This window comes from Molossus molossus, unplaced genomic scaffold (assembly GCF_014108415.1).
Source record: "Molossus molossus isolate mMolMol1 unplaced genomic scaffold, mMolMol1.p scaffold_m16_p_1, whole genome shotgun sequence".
NCBI classification, from domain to species: Eukaryota; Metazoa; Chordata; class Mammalia; order Chiroptera; family Molossidae; genus Molossus; species Molossus molossus.
In genome coordinates this window covers 180,417,800-180,435,417 of record NW_023425344.1, presented here as the reverse complement: position 1 = coordinate 180,435,417, position 17,618 = coordinate 180,417,800, and the positions used below count along the sequence as shown (strand labels likewise).

Here is a 17,618-nt window from a genome sequence, read left to right as displayed (position 1 = left end):
CACACCACCCAACCAGGACCAGGGCTGGGACAAACTGCAACCGATGTACGTGCCCTTAGCAGGAACTGAACCCTGGACTCTCTGGGCCGCAGGCCGATGCTCAACCGCTGACCCAAACCGGTCAAGGCTATCACATTGTCTTTACATAACTCATACCTAAAACTAGAAAAGAGGAAGGCAAAGTCTGGGTTTTGGAGACAATCCCATTGAAGGTTGTCGGAAGAGAAAGGAGTTAGTGAAGGAGGCAGCTAGGGAAGGTTGGAGGAGGTTAGAGAATTATGGCATGTGTAGAGACTAGAGAAGTCAAAGCAGAATTTCAAGAAGGAAGAGGTGGTGGCATGAAAAAGAGTGATGGAGGAAACTTGGAAAAGGCAATTATATTTGGTGAGGTCTTTTCCAAACCCTGTAGGGGCATAGTGTTGACTGCCAGGGGTTACAAGTCTTTCCAATTCAAGCTGAGCCCTTACTTCCTGCTAACACTATACTAGGGGCCGGGGACAGGAAGAACAGCAGAGTCTGGACCCAAGAACCTCACAGTGTGTTGGAGGAAGTGAGAAGTAAAGGAACAATTAAGATACAATGTTCAAAGTGCTTCAACAGAAGTGTGCACAGATCTAGTAGCCCTGCGGAGTGTGCGACCCCGCGGGGCGGAATCGGGAAACGGCGGGTAGGATGGTTTGCTGTCCAGATGCGTGCTGGGTCTCCAAAGAATCCGCGGGGGGCAATTCCAGCAGAACCAGTTCTCCTAGGTCAACGCTCTCCAGCGGCTGGGGCGGACCGGCGATGGGGCGCGAGGGGACCTTGGCGCCTCGGGGCGGAGGAACGTTAGCAACACCAGGGTCCTGTTTGAAAGATGCGGGATGGCTTGCAGCCTGAAAACGGGATGCAGGAAGAGGCGAAGAGCTTATCTAAATTCTCCCCTTTTTCTCACATAGGGCAGAAAAGATCAGGAAGAGTGGAAGCCGGGCTTTTTGGAAAGCTAGTCGACTGTCTGCCTTGGGGATCCTCGTTACTACCCTCAGGCTTCCTCATCTGGCCGGAACTCTAGTGTCAGAACGGGTGGTTTGGCGCCGGGATGTAAAAGCAGCTGGACCTACACCGGGAAAGCGAGCGCCCGGTCGGGAAAAGCTGGGGACCCGGGCCGACGCCACTCGCGGGCGCCGGCGGGGGAGGTAAGTGGACCTTGGCTGGCGGTTCGTGTGTCCGGGACGTGCGAGGGCGACAGAGCCCTAGCAGGTGAGGGTTGAGGGGACCGTTCCCCGGCTCGGACTGGGAGCTTAACGCCGGGGCTCTAGAGTTAGTCTTGCCACTTACTGGCTGTATGAATCGGGCAGTTTTATTTTGGAACCACCGTTTTCTTCATATTTGTAATTGGAATAATAATAGTATCTCTGTTGTTGTGTGGAGTCAGTGGAAGTACACTTAGAACAGTTTCTGGCACGTGGTAAGCCCTGGATATACAATCTTTATAAAGACTGCTCCATTTAGCTGCGTGGGTTATGTCGCCGTCAAGTCACCAACTTCGGGCTGGGATCATCCCGTTAATGGGTTTGACGTTATCGGTAAAAATATGAAACAAATATTTATAATTAAGGTTGTACTATTAGCCCTGGCCGGTTTGCGGACCAGAGAGTCCGGGGTTCGGTTCTCGCTAGGGACACGTACCAAAAATAAATAAATAAATAAATAAATAAATAAATAAATAAATAAATAAATAAATAAAGTTGTGCTATTAGAGAAGTGACAACACTAATGAGGGTTTGGAAAATAGGGTGGACATTACTTATAATCCCATCATTCTACATGCGACTTTAAGACTTTTATTCCCTGCCCAACTATATTTTTCTGTACATTTTTAATTTTTATTTTGAGAGTACATTTATTAAAGCTGGGGACAGTGAAACAAGGAGGGGCTTACGATAGTAGAAACAACAATAGAGAGACTAGGTGGGGCTACTTTGGCTTTGTAGAAACGTTATAAGGGAAAGAAGTGAGCCAAGGCAGGGCTTCTATTAGCTCACTGGAGAGTCAGAGAAAAGGGGGCCTTGAGGACAGGTTCAGGGGGTTAGCCCAGATGAGGTGCTGTTGCCCATTGCTCCCCTGGTTGCAACTGTTATGTTGGGTGGGGAGTCCCTTAAAGTTGAGGAGATGTATTCCTATGAGGGAAGAAGAGGGGGAAGGGAAAGGAGGCCGGTGTACTCCTGGGAGAGAGAGCACCTCTGTACATTATTATAATTGTAATGTTAGCATATATGTAATTTTGATTTCTCCTTATTTGCCACTTAGTGTATATCCTATATATGGGTTTCAGGATAATCATTTTTAGGATTGTGCAAATTCCATTTTATGGGCATATCATTTGTTTCCCAAATTCTTGTATATGTAGAGATAAAATCATTTAAGTACTACCAGTGAGAGAAGTTTAAATATTACCTATAATTCCAGGACTTAATATCCACTTTTTATTTTTCCTGATTTCCATGTGAAAATATACTGTTTGCATGGTTTTCATTTACTCAGGAAACATTGAATATTGGTTATGTTCAAGCCATAGTCCTTAAGATTAAGGAGGGCAGACTAGTAGGTAGACAGATAAAAGTAAGAGTATGATATTATGTAGGGATTGGATTGTGAGGTATGCATAGGTTATGAGAATATGGAGGAAGAGCTATGTCAATGCCCTCCACAGTCAGAGGTCACCAGGAACATGCCTGTTGTGGAACCAGTTCTGTTTGTTATGCCTTGTAGTGAGGGAGAACATACAGCATGGGAAACCATGGGGTATCTCAGTAAAACAGCAAGGAATACATTGATAGGTGATTTTTTTTTTTTTAATCCTCACCTGAGGATATTTTTCCATTTTTGTTCAGATAGAGTATGAGGGAGAGAGAGGAAGAGAGAAAGAAACATCGACATGAGAGGGACAGATTGACTGGTTGCCTTCCGGAAGACCCCAGTCAGGGCCAATGACAAACCACAACCAAAGTACATGCCCTTGACCAGAATTGAATCTGTGACTCATTGGTCTGTGGGCCGATGCTTTAACCTCTGAGCCAAACCAGCCAGGGCCCAATAGGTGATTTCATTGTTGCTTGAATATCATGGAGTACACTAACACAAACCTAGATGGTAGAACCTACTACACACCTAGGCTATATGGTATAACCTAGTGCTCCTGTGCTACAAGCCTGTACAGCATGTTACTGTACAAAAAAACAGGAGATTAAATCAAGCACAAGAGAAAACGATGCAATCAAGAGGCATGGTAAACACAAGATGTGAGAGGCTGCTTGCTGCTGGTGTAACAGCATATGGTTTTACACTTTTTTTTTACAAGTAGAAAGAGTACACTCTAAATAATGATACAAAGTATAGTATAGTAAATAAACCAGTAATTTAGTCATTTATTATCATTGTCAAGTATTAGGTACTGTATGTAATTGTATGTGCTATACTTTATACAGACTGGAAGCATAGTAGGTTTGTTTACACCAGCATCACCACAAACGTGAGTAATTGCTGCACTATGACATTAGGATGGCTATGATGTCAGTTGGCAGTAGGAGTTTTTCAACTCCATTATAATCTTATCTTATGAGATCACCTTTGTATACTCAGTTCCTAGTTGGCTGAAATGTTATTTGGCGTATGACTATATTGGATTTAGACTTGTATTAGGTGATTTTGGAGAAAGTAGTCAGGAGGTGGAGGTAATTCTATGATTGGGAATCTTAAATCTAATCTAGGAGAGAATCTTACTATCTAGAATAAGGCTAATGTCATGACTGGTCAAGATACAGCAGTCATGCCCGGCTGGTGTGGCTTAGTGGTTGGGAGTCGACCCATGCACCAAGAAGTTGCTGGTTCGATTCCCAGTCAGGGCACATGCCCAGGTTGTGGGCCTGATCCCTGGGGGGGGGGGGGGGGGGCACATGCAGGAGGCAACCAGTCGATGTTCTCTCTCATTGATGTTTCTATCTCTCTCTAAAATTCAATAAAAAAAATAAAAAAAAGATACAGCAGTCACTCATATTAGCTAGGACAGTAGAATGGTTGTTGGCACTTTTGAGCAATGTTCTTTTTTTTTTTCCTGTGTTCAGACAAGATTACAATTGGTCTTTCTTTTTTTTTTAATCCTCATCCGAGGACATTTTTCCATTTTTTGTACAGACAGAGTAGGAGGGAGAGAGAGGAAGAGAGAGAGAGGGAAACATCGATGTGAAAGGGACACATCGAGTGGCTGCCACCCGCACGACCAACCAGGGCCGGGGACAAACTGCAACCGAGGTACATGCCCTTAGCGGGAACCGAACCCGGGTCTCTCCGGACCGCAGGCCAATGCTCTAACCGCTGAGCCAAACCGGCCAGGGCACAATTGGTCTTAATAGAGCTGAGGGTATTGCCCATGGATGTAAGGAGAAGTTAGGCCAGGAAGTTGGGCACATTTTGGAGGAACTTGCGTACCATTTTAGGAGTTTGGTTTCTGGGGGAAGTTGCTGAATTATTATAAGAGGAGTGCCATCATATTTAGAAAAATTCCTTTTGTTGTCAGGCAGAGGGTGAATTGGAGGGAAATCAAAATCAGGGAGATATGTTAGGACGTTGCTACTTAAAGGGTGTTTTGTGGGCCAATAACAAAGGCATCACCTGGGAGCTTGTTAGAAATGCAGAATCTCAGGCACCATTCTATACCCACTAAATCAGAATCTTTTTTTTAGTTAATCCTCACCCAAGGGATATTTTTTTCCATTGCGTGAGAGTGAAAGGAGGGTGGGGGAGGCATCAATGTGAGAGAGACACATTGATTGGTTGCCTCCTACATGCCCAGGAAGCAAACCAGAAACCCTTGACCAGAAACTGAACCCATGACCCTTTGGTGCGAAGGCCAATGTTTTCTAACCACTAAGACACACTGGCCAGGGCTCAGAATTTGTATTTTAACAAAATTCCCAGATGATTCATAGGTACTTTAAAGTTTGAGCCCTGGCTGTTTTGGCTCAATGGTTGGAGCATCGGCCCGTGGACCAGAAAGTCCCGGGTTCAGTTCTCGCTACGGGCACGTACCTCGGTTGCAGTTTGTCCCTGGCCCTGGTTGGGGTTGTGTGGGTGGCGGCCACACAATGTGTCTTTCTCATGTCAATGTTTCTCTCTCTTTCTCCCTCTCTCCCTCCCACTCCATCTGAAGATAAATGCAAAAATGTCCTCGGGTGAGAGTAAAAAACAACAACAAAAAAACCCCCAAAGTTTGAGAAGCCCTTTAGGGAAATTCCAATAGTTCTCATAAGAAGCAATAAGGCATTGAACCACAAGGCTGGTGGTGGAGGTGGAGAAATGTGGAGCTATTATTTGTTCAACAAATATTAGAAGCCTTCTTTCTGCATGCCTGACTCCATCCTGGGAGATGGACGTACCATAATGAAGATAATCTCTTGGTAGGGAAGACTGACAAGTGAACTGATTAGTAAAACGTAGCAGGGAAAGTATAAGCCCAGGGTCAGTGAGAACACTCCAGAGGCATGTGGGTCTTGGTGGAATTTAGTAGTCAAGGAAGGGTTCTTGGAGGGTATCTAAGCTGAGTTCCAAAGGATAAATTAGCCAGGCATAGTCAGTAGAGGGCATTCCTGGCCTAGGAGCAGCAGTGGGCCAAGGCCTGAAGTTCAGAGAATGAGTACTAAATGGTGCTTATTGAACCACAAGTGTTCTCTGATTGGAGCACAGACTAGAGGTGAGGTTGGAGAGATGAGCAGAGACTGGATCTGGAGGAGTCTTGTAGAGCCTATAGAAACCGTTGGGCTTTATTCTTAAGACCATGAGGGAGCTTCTGAAGGGTTTTAACACATTTTTGACCGCTCATGAGTTAACTCGTGTTTTCCTGCCCAAACGTTGTGGACTGCGCATGAGTTAACTGGGGTTTGCACTTGCATTAGCTATTTCAGTTTTTGAAACTCAGGGTAATATAGGATTATTGTATTTGTTACTCTTTGCCCTGAGGGTTGAAGTAAAAAAAAAAAACAGCGTTCCATATTCTTGAAGTAGCTAGGGAATGGATATCTGCTGGTTCAAAGGAATGCAGCTCAGAACCTAACGTGCAGTTTGCCCAAAAATGGCGGTTCCTGGTGTAAGTCTTAGAGATTTCTATGCAGTACGCAATGTGTTCAGAGAAGATAAATGATCAGTTGTGTGTGTTAGGCCCTTCTAGATATGCTGAGTGGTGAGATAAGGTGGGGGTTACAATACATGATTTTTGTTGAATTTGAAATTGTGATGTATTTTTTGCTACACTGTTAACTCTGCAATGTCTCTTCTATTATAGGTGGAATTGGGCTATTTGCTGAAGCTTCTTTCTCTGGTAGCCCAGGGAGAAATTTACATTTTGACTTTTTCTTACCATGGCTTTGATTCACAAATTGCTGAATGGGACTTATATTCTCAGAAAATGCCTGGAGCCAAGTGTTGCCTCGTTGAGTACTCGCTTTGCAGATTATTGTTCCAGTAGTCTTCAGAAACCCTTGGCTACTCCTGGCAAAGCTTCCTCTCAGAGGAACAGTGAAGGGGGTTTGCAAGGACATCACCAGAGAGAAGTTGCTTTGGATATAACTTCTCCTGAGGAAAAGCCTGAAGTTAGTTTTGATAAAGCAATCAAAGATGAAATAAAGGACCATTTTAGGCGTTTGAAGGATGATATTGTGAATCATTGGATAGGGCCTGAAGGCCGCCCTCTGCAAGAGGTCTTGCTGGAACAAGCTAAAGTTGTCTGGCAGTTCCGTAGAAAAGAAGATTTGGATAAGTGGATAGTGACTTCGGATAAGACAATTGGAGGCAGAAGTGAAGTATTCCTGAAAATGGGCAAGAATAATCAAAGTGCACTGCTGTATGGAACTCTGAGCTCTGTGGCACCTCAGGATGGGGAAAGTGGTCGCAGTGGGTACTGTGCAATGATATCCAGGATTCCAAGGGTAGGTTAGACCCAGGAACCTGAGTTTTCTAGTGAACTGGGGTGAACTTCATTATAGTATGAGCTGTAGCCAAGAGCTTTTGTTTCTGTAAATGAAAACACCTGTCATCTCATCTTGTATGGGGTTAAATACTGGACACAAGTGTAAAGCTGAGCACAAGGGGGAAGTGGTTCCTGAGGAGGGGCTTCTTGTTTCTGGGCATCACTTTGGGCTAGAGTGGTGCATTCTTATGTTTGAGCAGCCCTGAGAGGTTAGACAATTGAGCGATGATCTGGGGAGATTTGCATTTCCTCTAATGTAGACCACAGACTCTAGTGGCTAGGGCTTCCTTAGAGTGGATGTAGGATTAGCCTGTGGCTTCTTCTTTCTTTTTTTTTTTTTTCATCCTCACCTGAGGATATTTTTTTCGATATTTTGTTCAGATAGAGTGGGAGGGAGGGAGGGAGGGAGGGAGGGAGGGAGGGGGAGAGAGAGAGAGAGAGAGAGAGAGAGAGAGAAAGAGAAAGAAACATAGATGTGAAAGGGACACATCGAGTGGTCGCCACCCACATGACCCAACCAGGGCCGGGGACAAACTGCAACCGAGGTACGTGCCCTTAGCGGGAACCGAACCCGGGACTCTCTGGTCCGCGGGCCGATGCTCCAACCACTGAGCCAAACCGGCCAGGGCTCTTATTATTTTAAATATGTGTTTTGTTTTGTTTTTTGGTGGTATGTGCCCCTAGCAGGAACCAAACCCGGGACTCTCTGGTCCGCAGGCCAACGCTCAACTGCCGAGCCAAACTGGCCAGGGCTTAGATATGTTTTTATTGATTTTTTTTTAGAGAGAGGGGGAGAGAGAGAAACATCAATGTGAGAGAGATACATTGAATAGCTGCCTCCTGCACGCCCCCTGCTGGGTATTGAGCCTGCAACCCGGTCATGTGCCCTGACCAGAGATCAAACAGGGACTTCTCAGTCCATGGGACGACGCTCAATCCACTGAGCCACACCAACCACACAACAGTAGCCTCTTTTTCTCTTTTTAATATTTTTCTTTACTGATTTTAGAGAGAGGGAGAGATAGAAACATTGACGAGAGAGAACATCGATTGGTTGCCTCCTGCATGCCCCCACTGGGGATCAGCCTTTAACATGGGCATGTGCCCTGACTAGGAATCAAACCAGCAACCTTTTGGTGCATGGGTCGACGCTCAACCACTGAGCCACACTGGCCTGGCAACATTATCCTTCTTATTACATCATATAAAAGGTACATGCAATTCCCTGGGCAGAGAGCTTAGTTGTTTAGACTGTCATCCCTATACTCCAGAGTTTTAGGTTTGATCCGCGGTCATGGCACATAACAGGAGTCCATGCATAGGTAAGTGGAGTGAAAAAAATTAATGTTTCCCTCTTTCTTTCTCTCCCTCCCTCCTTCCTTCTCTAAAACCTACAAATTTTGCTCTGGCCGGTTTGGCTCAGCAGTTAGAGCGTCGGCCCGTGGACCGGAGAGACCTGAGTTCAGTTCCTGCTAAGGGCACGTACCTTGGTTGTGGTTTGTCCCGGGCCTCAGTTGGGGACGTGTGGGTGGCAACCATTCGATGTGCCTCTCACACGTCGACGTTTCACTCTCTCTCTTCCTCCTTCTCTCCCTCCCATTCTATCCGAAGATAAATGCAAAAATGTCCTCAGCTGAGGATAAAAAATAAATACTAAAATAAAATAAAATAAAATAAATATTTAAATAAATAAAACTTGAGCCCTGGCCAGTTTGGAGAGTCAGCCTGCGGACCAGAGAGTCCCGGGTTCAGTTCCCGCTAAGGGCATGTACCAAAAAAATAAAAATATAAAACACGGTAAAAGGGAATGTATTTAAAACAAAAAAGCTTGTGAACCAAGCATCATCCCATGGACTGAGAGGTCTGAGAGGTCTGAGAGGTCTCAGTTCCATTCCCAGTCAGGGCACATGCCTGGGTTGCAGGCTCCATGGTGGGGGTTGGGGGGGCTTGCGGGAGGCAGCGGATTGATGTTTCTCTCCTATATTGGTGTTTCTATCTCTTCTTTCCCCTCTCTAAAAAATCAATAAGAACATTAAAAAAACAAAAACAAACTTGAGCTCTTTCATAGTTTTCTAATTTATAGGAAGGCAGTTGTCATTAAATGGCCCCGTCAGAAGCCATTGCTCCATAGGACCAGGGAAAGAAAGTGTATAACAGTAATTCCAGTCATGTCTTGAATTTTACCTCAGAAACAACTATGTCAGTATTTTGTAGTAAAATAAAAGTAGATTTGTCTACCTCCTTATGGTGATAGAGCTGGAAAAGAAAAATGGCTAGTGGATTCTTTTGTTGCTACAAAAGGTGATGACTCACATTTTGCTAATAGTGGGAAATAAGGTGAAATTAACTTTCCTTTCTGTACTTTAGGGCCCTTTTGAGAGAAAGAGGTCTTATGATTGGTCCCAGTTCAACACTCTGTATCTCCGTGTCCGAGGAGATGGTCGGCCTTGGATGGTGAATATCAGGGAGGACACAGATATAATCCAGAGGAAGAATCAGATGTACAGTTACTTCATGTTCACCCGTGGGGGGCCCTACTGGCAGGAGGTCAAGGTAATAGCATACATCTTTACAGTATATGAAAATAGGTCTTTGGTGATCATGGTTACATTGTAATTTTTTTTCTTTTTTGTTAATCCTCACTGCGGATACTTTTTCCATTGATTATCTTTTTTTTTTTTTTTTTTTAAGAGAGAGTGGAAGGGAGGGAGGAGAGAGAGAGAAAGAGAAACATTGTCTTGACCAGGACCAGGGATTGAACCTGCAACCCAGGTATGTGCCCTTGGCCAGAAATCAAACCTGCAACCCTTTGGTGCATGGACTAATGCTCTAACTGCTAAGCCAAACCAGCCAGGGCTTGCTATATAATTTTTAGTAAATGCATATTTTATTATATAATAGACCATGATTTAATCTTTTATTGTCTTAATTCAGTTTGTTTTCAGAGTTTTTCAGTATTATACCAAACTCTGAGGTAAACATCCTTAATTATTTTCTTAGGATATATTCCTGGAAATAAAATTCCTAGAATAAGTGATATGTGTGTTTTTAAGTTCTATGATGCACATTGCCAAATTATTCTCCATTATCATTACCATGTAATCATTAACAGTTTTTTTCTCTCCCCAAAAATACATGTGGCCCTAATCTTTGGCTAGAAGTAGCAATTGTTTGCAATAGCTCTTTTAAAATTATTAAGGAAGGCCCAGCCAGTGTGGCTCAGTGGCTGAGTGTCGATCCATGCACCAAGAGGTCACTGATTTTATTCCCGGTCAGGGCACATGCCCAGGTTGTGGGCTCAATCCCCAGTGGGGGGCATTCAGGAAGCAGCCAGTTGATGTTCTCCCTCATCGAGGTTTCTGTCTCTCCTTCTCCCTTTCTCTCTCTCTCTAAAATCAATAAAGAAAAAAAATTTTTTAATTATCAAGGAAGCACCCTGGCCGGCTTGGCTCAGCGGTTGGAGCATCAGCCCGTGTTCCAGAGAGACCCGGGTTTGGTTTCCGCTAAGGGCACATACATCGGTTGCAGTTTGTCCCTGGCCCTGGTTGGGATTGCATGGGGTGGCAGCTAGTCAATGTCTCTCTCTCATGTTGATGTTTCTCTCTCTTACTCCCTCTCTCCCACTTGCTCTATCTGAAGATGAATGCAAAAATGTCCTCAGCTGAGGATAAAAAAAAAAAATTAAGGAAGTGTTAGGGATTTAAAAAAATTAAATGTTATTAATTGTTGTTCACTGCCTCATGATTAATTCTTTAGTAAATATGTCCTCAGCTGAGGATAAAAAAAAGTTATTAAGGAAGTGTTAGGGATTTAAAAAAATTAAATGTTATTAATTGCTGTTCACTTCTTCATGATTCATTCTTTAGTAAATAGAAGTGAGATACTCAAATATTTACTCTGATTACAGAGAGAAAACACAGAGGAAAATTATGTATATTAGTTTTCTGTGACTTGTAGAGAGAAAACTATTTATCCTTTTCTTTTTTATGCAAACTTGACAGACTTAATGTTCCCTCCTAGCTTCAATTTTTTTCTTTTTTTTATCCTCACTCGAAGACATTTTTGCATTTATCTTCAGATAGAGCGGGAGGGAAAGAAGGGGTAAGAGAGAGAGAGAAACATCAACATGAGTGAGAGACATCGAGTGGTCGCCACCCACACAACCCCAACCGGGCTGGGGACAAACTGCAACTGAGGTACATGCCCTTAGCGGGAACTAAACCGGGGACTCTCTGGTCAGCAGGCCGACACTGTAACTGCTCAGCCGAGGCTAGCTTCAATTTTTTCTAGGCTAAAATAATCTAGTTCCCTTGGTGTGGACAGTGATCTTAGAGAATTATGTGTCCAAAAGACAAAAGGGATTAGTTTGAAGCTGAGTAGCTCTTAGTTGGTTAGAACATCATCCTGATACACCAAGGTTGGGGGTTCAGTCCCAGTGAGGGTACATACAAGAATCGACCAATGAGTGCATAAATAAATAAAGCAACAAATTGATGTTTTTCTTTCTCCCTCTCTCTCAAAAGAATTGATAAATTAAAAAAAAGAAAAAAGATTGGTTTTAAGGAATGAGTGAGGTAGGTGACACATTCTTCTTGAATGGCAAGAAGGTAGGGTTAATTGCATTTCTGAAATATTTTGGATAGTGAGGTAGATGAAGTGCCAAAAGAAGATGCAAAATGAGACATTGGTGGGAGTGGGGGAGGGCTTCCAGGTTTGTTTGACAGAAATGAAGGGAGTAGGTGAATAGAGAGGATGTGACCACATTTAATTTGCTGTAGGAGCAATATGATCTTGTGCAATGGTGGGTTATTACATTGGCTTTGAATTGAGTTTGTTTTAATGTCAGTAAGTTTTTTGGTGATAAATAATCTGAACAGTACATTTTTTAAATTCATTTTTGTTTTTTTGGTTCAAAAATCAAAATAGATATACACTGAGAAATCTCTCTCCCATTCATGTCCCTGTTTACCCTTTTTCTGCCCCTTCTAAGTAGCCACTTTTTTTGAAAAAAATTTACGTTTTTGTTGATTTTTTAGGGAGAGAGAAACATTGATTGGTTGCCTCTTGCACGCCCCCTACTGGGGATTGAGCCTGCAACCTGGGCATGCGCCCTGACTGGGAATAAAAAGAACTGGGATCTCTCAGTCCATGGGACAATGCTCAATCCACTGAGCCACACCAGCTGGGCTCTAAGTAACCACTTTTATTAGTTTCTTGTGTAGCTTTGCAGTTTCTTTATGCAAATATAAGCAAATATATATTTCATTTTCTCCCTTTTTATTTATTCTATTTTTTTGTTAATCTTCGTGAGGATATTTTTCCATTGATTTTTAGGAAGAGTAGAAGGGAGGGAGGAAGGGAGAGAGGGAGAGAAACATCGATGTGAGAGAGACACATTAATTGGTTGCTTCCCTCACTATCCTGACCTGCAATTCATACATGCCCTTGACTGGAATTGAACCTGAGGCCTTCCAGTCTAACAGCTGATGCTCTAACACTGAGCCAAACTGGCCAGGGCTATTTTCTCCCTTTTTAAATAAAAAATAATAATTGCATACTTGATGCATATTCTGTGCTTGGTTAATATTTGTACAATTTAGTTCCTGGAGAGCTTCATGGAGTTATTCTTCATTCTTTGGTGTTCGTTTGTTTTTGTATTTTCTGTTATGTCACTATCCTGTCCTATAATTGATTGAATAAGTCCTGTATTGATAGTTGGGTTATTACCAATTGCTATGGTAATATTTTAACCAAAGTTTTTGAGGTGTTTTAAAAATTGTTTTTTTTTTAAACTGTAGCTTTGTCTATATCTTACTTTTTTTTAAATTCTCACCCGAGGACTTTTTTTTTGCATTTATCTTCAGATAGAGTGGGAGGGAGAGAAGGAGGAAGAGAGAGAGAGAAACCTGATGTGAGAGAGACATATCGACTGGTTGTCACCCACACAACCCCAACCAGGGCCAGGGAGAAACTGCAACCGAGGTACGTTCCCTTAGCGGGAACCCGGGACCCTCCGGTCCGCTGGCCAACGCTCTAACGGCTGAGCAAAACCGGCCAGGGCTATATCTTACATTTTGACTAATAATACATTGTGAAGGACTTCTTTTCATTTGCTATTAGAAAAAGCTGTATCTTTATGTAGTTATCACAGTTTATCTGAAATGAATTCCTAAATGTGAAATTGGTAGGTCAAAGTTGTGGCATTTCAGATTTTGTTAGATAGTACTGTTAATTTTCTATTACTGCATAAAAAACTTACCATACTTAGCAGCTTCAAAAACACATTTATTAGCTCATAGTTATGTAGGTCATAGGTTGGGACACAGTAAATATGGATTTAATGCTCAAGGCCCCATAAGGCTGTAATCAAGGTGTTAGCTGGGCTGTATTTTTTTTTTTTTTTTTTTTTTTTTTTATCCTCACCCGAGGACATTTTTCCATTTTTTGTACAGATAGAGCGGGAGGGAGAGAGAGGAAGGGAGAGAGAGAGAGAAACATCGATGTGAAGGGACACATCGAGTGGCTGCCACCCGCACGACCAACCAGGGCCGGGGACAAACCGCAACCGAAGCACGTGCCCTTAGCGGGAACCGAACCCGGGTCTCTGCGGACCGCAGGCCGACGCTCTAACCGCTGAGCCAAACCGGCCAGGGCTGTATTTTTTTTTTAAAGGTTCTGGGGAAGAATCTTCCAAGTTCATTCTGGTTATTAGCTAAATTCAATTCCTGTGAATTTTTTATCCTCACCCAAGGACATTTTTCCATTTTTTGTTTAGCTAGAGTGGGAGGGAGAGAGGGAGGAAGAGAGAGAGGGAGAAACATCGACGTGAAAGGGACACATCGAGTGGCTGCCACCCACACGACCAACCAGGGCCGGGGACAAACTGCAACTGAGGTACATGCCCTTAGCGGGACCGCAGGTGGATGCTCTAACCGCTGAGCCAAACCAGCCAGGGCTGCTGTCCTGTTTCTTTACTGGCTGTCAGCTAGGAGCCACTCAGCTCTGAGAGCCGCCTGCACTCCTTGCCTCCATCTTCAAAGCTAGCAGTGGAGACTTCCCCACCCCACTGAATTCCTTCATGCTCCTAATCTCAACAGTCAGTCCCTTTTATGGGTTCAAGTGATTAAGTCAGGCCTACAGAGAATCATCTTCCTTATATAAAAGTCAACTGATTTATGACCAGTTCTTTCATAGCAACACTGAGATGTGTTTGCTTATCTCAAAGATGTGTATGCTAGAAGTTGGAAGTCTTGAGGGCCATCTTAGAATCCTGCCTACCACAGTCACCAGCTGCCCTCTCAAAGAGTTGGCTGTTTAATCTTTTTTTTCTTAAACATTCACTTTTTAGCCCTGGCCGGTTTGGCTCAGCAGTTAGAGCATCGGCTGGCGGACCAGAGTCTTGGGCTCGGTTCTGGCTACGGACATGTAACTTGGTTGCGGTTTTTCCCCGGCCCCGGTTGGGGTCCTGTGGGTGGCAACCCCTCAATGTGTCTTTCTCACGTTGTTATTTCTCTCTCTCCCTTCCTCCTCCTTTCCCTCCTGCTCTATCCGAAGATAAATGCAAAAATGTCCTCGGTTGAGGATAAAAAACAAACAAAACATTCAGTCTTTAAAGAAAAATTTTTTTTCTTTATTTGTTTTTATAAAGAGCAAGGAAGAGAGAGAGAACATCAACTGGCCGTTTCCGCATGCCCCCCACTAGGGATTTGGCCCACAACCTGGGCATGTGCCCTGACCAGGAATCGAGCTGTTGATTTCTTGGTGCATGGGTCAATGCTCAACCAGTGAGCCACACCAGCTGGGCTGTTGAATCTTTTTCTTAGTTACATATCTGTGTTCCAGATGACTAGCCACTTGTTATAACTGCATATATTAAATAATTTTAGAATTAAATTTAAACTGTTATTATTATTTTTTTTTGGTACGTGCCCCTCGTGGGAACTGAACCCGGGACTCTGGTCCACAAGCTGACACTCCAACCACTGAGCCAAACCGGCCAGGGCATATAAGCTGTTATTCTTTTATCATTTCAATCACATACAAATGCTTCAGTTACTTAAATTTCAGCTATTAAGTAAATGGGTTTTTTTTTTTTACAGATTCCCTTCTCCAAATTTTTCTTCTCTAATCAAGGAAGAATCCGGGATGCCCAGTACCAACTTCTGCTTGACAAGGTAACATTTTCCTCTTTCATTCAGAACTATATCCTCTTTAGTGAACCAGAGCTCCTGTGAGAATGGGTTCAGTCCATTTTTGACAGCTGGCAACTGAAAGATGGAAATTCCTACTCAAGGCTACCCCTGTAATACCCAGACAGATGTCGACATAAGCTTATCCTTTGAGCCAAATCCCATCCTGGAGAATTTCATTATGGTCTTCTTTTCAGCATGCCCAATTTTATTTCAGCTTTAAAATAAGAGAACAGTATTGAGTTCAGGAAGAACCTCTATTAGACATCCATGTTGTCCTCTAGTCTTAAATGGCACTGCTTAAAGGAAGAGGAAAGGAAGTAGAATGTGGAAGGAAAAGTAGCCCTGTATTTCCTCTTATAATTTGCAACAGCATATGAGAACTATGGTATACTTGCTAAAGGCTGATAGGAATTTTAAAACTCCAGGAACATCAGTATGCAATTTTGATCTATTTCTTTATTTTAAATTTAGATCTCTTCTATTGGATTCACCCTGGCTGATAAAGTGGATGGTCCATTCTTCCTGGAAATAGATTTTATTGGAGTGTTTACGGATCCAGCCCACACAGAAGAATTTGCCTATGAAAATTCTCCAGTGCTTAACCCAAGACTTTTTAAATAGAGATAATGTGGTAATTTTGTATTACTAAACTAAGGGTAATAGCATCCATGAGGATACATAGACAAAATAAAGTATTTCTCTAATGGCATCCAACAAGTGGCTGGTATATATTCTCCAAGACAAAGCTACATGTGGCTGGTATATATTCTCCAAGACAAAGCTACATGTGGCTGGTATATATTCTCCAAGACAAAGCTACATGTAGCTCCTAAGAAGGACCATATAAAGGGTAACCAGGTTCTAAGCTGTACCTTAATTTAGAGAATGTAAGTACTATACTGATGCAGAGATTCTATTTATTTTTATTTTTTATTTATTTATTTATTTATTTATTTATTTATTTATTTTATCCTCACCCGAGGACATTTTTGCATTTTTTGTTCAGACAGAGCGGGAGGGAGAGAGAGGAACAGAGAGAGAGAGAGAAACATCGATGTGAAGGGACACATCAAGTGGTTGCCACCCGCACGACCAACCAGGGCCGGGGACAAACTGTAACCGAGGTACGTGCCCTTAGCGGGAACCGAACCCGGGTCTCTCTGTACCGCAGGCCGACGCTCCAACTGCTGAGCCAAACCGGCCAGGGCGAACCCGGGTCTCTCTCTACCGCAGGCCGACGCTCTAACAGCTGAGCCAAACCGGCCAGGGCCAGAGATTCTATTTAAATAACTCTTTGGTTAGAATGATTCCAATTAGAAACAATTCCTGCATGTTTTCCAAAGCACAAGGAGTCTGAGATGACTGTTAATGGCATTCTACTTTATTCCTTATAGGTTCCTTGTTTCCTAACCCATCTTTGAGGAAGGGATACTGCTGAAGAATATTAAGATAAAGATGCTATAGAAGTCACTGAGAAAAGACATACCTACTGTCTTTTTTTTTCCCCCCCATATGCAACATTTTATTCTTTTTCGTAGTTAATAATGGTCTATGCTAGGTATGTAGATCTGCCTTCTCCCTTTTCCCACTGATGGATTGGTAGCTTCCTTCCCCATTTTTTTGCTCTTTGCTGTTACAAAGAGTACGTCACCATGTCTCTCCTGTACACCTATCTCAGTGTTCTCAAGCTTTTATTTCCCTCTGACGGATCCCTAGAAGTGGAATTGCTGCTTTAAATTTTTATAAATAGTCCAGATTATTTTCCCAAAGGTTGTAACAATTTGTGGCTCACCAACACCTCCCCACATTTTATTAGTTCTTAAAATGTTTGCCAATTGGATGAGAGAAAAATAGTATCGTCTGGTTCTAAATGTGGGTGCCCCTGACTTCTTTGTGAGGTTGAACGTCTTTCTGTAATGTTTTGGCCACTTGCAGTCTATTTCTGTGAGTTGTCTGTGTCCTTAGCCTATGTTTCCAGTGGAGTCTTTGTCTTTTTTTTTTTTTTTATCCTCACCCGAGGACATTTTTTCAGTTTTTGTTCAGATAGAGTAGGAGGGGGAGAAACATCGACATGAAAGGGAAACATCGAGTGGCTGCCACCCACACAACCCAACCAGGGCCGGGGACAAACTGCAACCAAGGTACGTGCCTTTAGCGGGAACCAAACCCAGGTCTCTGGACCGCAGGTCGATGCTCTAACCGCTGAGCCAAACTGGCCAGGGCCTTTTTTTTTTTTTTATCTTTATTGTTGAATGTATTACAGATGTTCCTCATTTTCCTCCATTGACCCCCTCCTCCCCACTCCTGAACCCCTCCTGCCTTTTTCCACACTGTTGTCTGTGTACATTGGTTATGCATACAAGTTCTTTGGCTTATCTCCTCCCATCCTTCAATCCCCTTCCCCTTAAGGTTTGTCAGTCTAGCAACCA

General features: G+C 43.2%; 1 protein-coding gene across 2 annotated transcripts; it reads left to right on the top strand.

Annotated features, from left to right (window-relative positions):
* Positions 1 to 1,118: 1,118 nt before the first annotated feature.
* NDUFAF1 (NADH:ubiquinone oxidoreductase complex assembly factor 1) lies at positions 1,119 to 15,909 on the top strand. Of its 2 annotated transcripts, none has more exons than XM_036273729.1 (5): positions 1,119 to 1,172; positions 6,314 to 6,956; positions 9,365 to 9,550; positions 15,097 to 15,171; positions 15,661 to 15,909. In XM_036273729.1, the coding sequence occupies exons 2-5, from the start codon at positions 6,390 to 6,392 to the stop codon at positions 15,808 to 15,810; spliced, it is 978 nt and encodes a 325-aa protein (XP_036129622.1). In that variant the 5' UTR covers positions 1,119 to 1,172; positions 6,314 to 6,389; the 3' UTR covers positions 15,811 to 15,909. The 2 variants fall into 2 exon arrangements, with proteins under 2 accessions (XP_036129622.1, XP_036129614.1); XM_036273721.1 differs by lacking the exon at positions 1,119 to 1,172 and adding an exon at positions 1,178 to 1,236.
* The last annotated feature ends 1,709 nt before the right edge of the window (positions 15,910 to 17,618 follow it).